The sequence below is a fragment of the Camelina sativa genome, chromosome 10 (genome assembly GCF_000633955.1).
Source record: "Camelina sativa cultivar DH55 chromosome 10, Cs, whole genome shotgun sequence".
Classification (NCBI taxonomy): domain Eukaryota; kingdom Viridiplantae; phylum Streptophyta; class Magnoliopsida; order Brassicales; family Brassicaceae; genus Camelina; species Camelina sativa.
The window spans coordinates 18,806,437-18,809,805 of NC_025694.1; the positions used below are offsets into that span (position 1 = coordinate 18,806,437).

The 3,369-nt window shown below is 33.6% G+C and overlaps 1 protein-coding gene across 2 annotated transcripts; it reads left to right on the forward strand.

The window, feature by feature from the left end:
- On the forward strand, positions 710–3,106 carry LOC104719311 (GDT1-like protein 3). 2 transcript variants are annotated; one of them, XM_010437204.2, is made up of 10 exons: positions 711–835; positions 954–1,065; positions 1,161–1,232; positions 1,318–1,458; positions 1,543–1,641; positions 1,739–1,811; positions 2,242–2,330; positions 2,461–2,544; positions 2,648–2,707; positions 2,781–3,106. In XM_010437204.2, exons 2-10 carry the CDS (start codon positions 979–981, stop codon positions 2,967–2,969), a joined length of 894 nt encoding a protein of 297 aa, XP_010435506.1. In that variant the 5' UTR covers positions 711–835; positions 954–978; the 3' UTR covers positions 2,970–3,106. The 2 variants fall into 2 exon arrangements, with proteins under 2 accessions (XP_019086915.1, XP_010435506.1); XM_019231370.1 differs by having other exon boundaries at positions 710–1,065.

Sequence of the window (3,369 nt, forward strand, 5' to 3'; positions counted from 1 at the left end):
TTTGTATCATTTATCAAAAGTTATGATCATCACTTGATCTTTCTCCAATTTATCTAAATTTCTACTTATCTTGTTTTTATTGGATATGATAAACCAAAATAAAGAGATGACATGAAGAAAAATGGAAAAAATGTCAAAAAAATTCTTAAATTGTGGCAAAAAAAAGTATCAACTTCTGAAAATGTCATTTAAATCACCAAATTTTTTGTTGATTTTTTTTTAAAATAGATAATTTTCGTTGGCTAGACCATTTAAAGCGCGGCATTAAATTTTCAGGTAAACAACGATGATGAGATTAACTTCCATCAGAATCTTTGTTAAACCAAAACGGCGTCGTTTTTATTAAAAGAATAAGACAAAAAAAATTTGAGCCCAACAAGAATGGAACAGCATACTCATAACAAACTCTCTACCCATTGAACCACAATACAAAATTATGTAATGTTTTCAATTTTCAATACAAAATTAAAATAGTTTTTATTAGTTTTGACAATTACTTTGAAGAAGTAATCAAATACTATAAAATACGGAAGGCATATTATATTGTACCTTCAATTTTATTCTTTTTGAGTATATTTGACAGAAAATAAAAATAAAAACTTTCAGTATATAATTCAATTTCTTAAAATACTTGTCAATTTCTATAAACATTTTTTTCTTAAACTAATAAATATGAACTGAGTTATCATTAAAAAAACTGAGTTAATTTTTAATTAAAAATCCCACTACTAGAGAGCTTCAAATCCGCACAGATCTCTCTGTCTCGGAGCAGCTTCACACGCTCCAAGCTCATCACCGATCGATTCTTCCAATGCTCCTCCTCCTCTTCTAAACCGTAAGTACTTTTTTCAAATTTCCAGATCCCAATTTCCTCAGATTCGCTCTTTCCCGAGAAAATTTTTGAACAAAGAGAGAGAGAGAGAGAGATTCATCCATTTTCGCGAAAATAACAGATCTAGCAAAACTCTCGCATCACTCATGGGTTTGCTTTCAAACCCTACCCGTTTGGTTCTCATCTCCACCATCATCTTCTTCTTCATCTTCGTTTCTTCCATCTCCGCTCAGGTATATACGATTTCCTTTATTTTTTTAATTTTTTTTTCCTCCATTGATTCCTCTTTTCAAATTGAATCAATTTTGTATAACAACCTTTTACTTAGGATTCGGTGGTTGAGAATGAGAGACAAGAATCAGAAGGATCTTCTGGTAAAGAGCTTGGTCGTCGTGGAATGGTAAATTTTTTTAAATCTCGATCTGCTTTTTATTTTAATTTTGGAATCAGAATCTGTTTATAGATTCTTTTTTTTTTTTTTTAAGATTGGTACTGAAAGGATTGGTGGAGGTGATGCTGGTGTAGACAATATTGCTGCTCTTGGTTTGAATCTTGACCTTGAAGCAACTGGCCCTGGTGTATTTGATGCTTTGTTTTCCAGTTTCTCCATGATACTTGTGACCGAGGTTCGTGTGGTTTTGTTTATATGGTTCAAGCCTAGGGTGATTGATTCTTTTTAGTTGGAGAAACTTGATATGTCTTTGTGTCAGATTGGGGATGAAACGTTTATTATAGCGGCGTTGATGGCTATGCGACATCCCAAAGCTACTGTTTTATCGGGTGCACTTTCTGCTTTGTTTGTTATGACTGTAAGTGCAAGATTACTTGAATAGTTTCTCATATATTTCTTTGAGAAAACTTAATACTAGAAAGGGTTACGGTCTGATATCTATGATTTCGATTTAGATACTTTCCACGGGACTTGGTAGAATAGTGCCAAACTTGATATCAAGGAAGCACACTAACAGCGCTGCTACAGGTATGTCCTTCAATCATATGGTTTGAACACTGTCACCCTTTATATTTTTTTAAAGTTTCTATTAGCTTAAAATTTTTGAGAGCGCTATGCGACTATATGATTATGAATTTTGTCGTCTTAAAATGTACTTTCTGAAGCTTAATATCTATCCACTCATCTTTTAGTGCGTCTTGTGATTCTGATTTTGCAAACTCAAGTTTTCTTGAACTGTATATCTTGGTATCTAAGTTTATTTGATATGGTGAAATTGATGGATAGTTGATTCATTTAGTAGAGAAGTACTATCCAAACTAACAACACTTTAATGTTGTAGTAGTATCTGTATTATTATTATTATCATTGGCATTGTTGCACATGATTGTAAGTTTTGGTGACTCTTTCGTTTCAATCTGAGTCTCACTCGAAGGATCTTTCATCTTTGAATATGCAGTTCTCTATGCATTTTTTGGTTTGCGATTACTCTACATTGCTTGGAGGTCTACTGATTCAAAGTCAAATCAGAAGAAGGAAATGGAGGAAGTATGTGGATCTCATGCTACTTGTGTTTGCCAATTGTTTGCATCTTTACAATTAAAAAGAAAATGTGCCTGACCTTCTTATTTTCTATCAACATTTAAATTTGTCTGACTTCCCATTATCTTTGGTAAAGGTTGAAGAGAAGCTTGAGTCAGGCCAAGGAAAGACTCCTTTCCGTCGCTTATTCTCAAGATTTTGTACCCCAATATTTCTAGAGGTAATCTTTTATTGGATATATTGATGCTATTGGTTTGTACATTAGCCGTAAACTGTTTAAAAAGTTGACTATATAACCCGTCTCATGTATTTTTTTTTTGCAGTCTTTCATCTTAACTTTTCTAGCTGAATGGGGCGACCGTAGCCAGATTGCTACAATAGCTGTAAGAGTCATGTCTCATATCTAGCTTAGTAAAATTGACCAGTCAAATGAATTTATGTCTGTTTTTTTTGAAGTTGGCGACTCACAAGAACGCCATAGGAGTGGCCATTGGGGCAACAATTGGACACACGATGTGTACTTCACTAGCGGTTGTTGGAGGAAGCATGCTGGCTTCAAGGATCTCGCAACGCACAGTTGCAACTGTTGGAGGCCTCCTCTTCCTCGGATTTTCAGTGTCGTCCTATTTTTATCCTCCACTATAGTAATTATATTTTTTTCGAAAATGGGTGTTAGAGACATTGTCCAAGTAAAGTATCTCTGTTTTTTTAAAATTAAGTTTGATTTTGTTTGATTTCAATGGCAAAAGTAACAGAATCCAACATCAATGCGTTTACATATCTTGAAGTGTAACAAACCTAATTAATAAAATTTTGAACTATTCTATTTTTCATATAGAAATCATGTGCGGGTTGGAGTTCATGTAAGAATTGTTGGTTGATCGCCTTCATGAAGCCTCTCCCAAGCTTCGGTATGAAACTATAATAGTTTCAAGTTTCAACATATTGTCCTTGCGTAAGTAAGACATAAATCCTGAGAAGTTTTAAACCATCAACCCTATATAATATATATCAAGGCGTATATAATCCCCGACTAAATAAACGA

What these genes read in the sequence shown, in the direction of transcription:
- LOC104719311 (XM_019231370.1), top strand. Translation starts at nt 979, where the DNA reads ATGGGTTTGCTTTCAAACCCTACCCGTTTGGTTCTCATCTCCACCATC. An exon ending in CCATGATACTTGTGACCGAG is followed by an intron (nt 1,459 to 1,542) that starts GTTCGTGTGGTT and finishes TCTTTGTGTCAG; the next exon opens with ATTGGGGATGAAACGTTTAT. An exon ending in CTGCTTTGTTTGTTATGACT is followed by an intron (nt 1,642 to 1,738) that starts GTAAGTGCAAGA and finishes ATTTCGATTTAG; the next exon opens with ATACTTTCCACGGGACTTGG.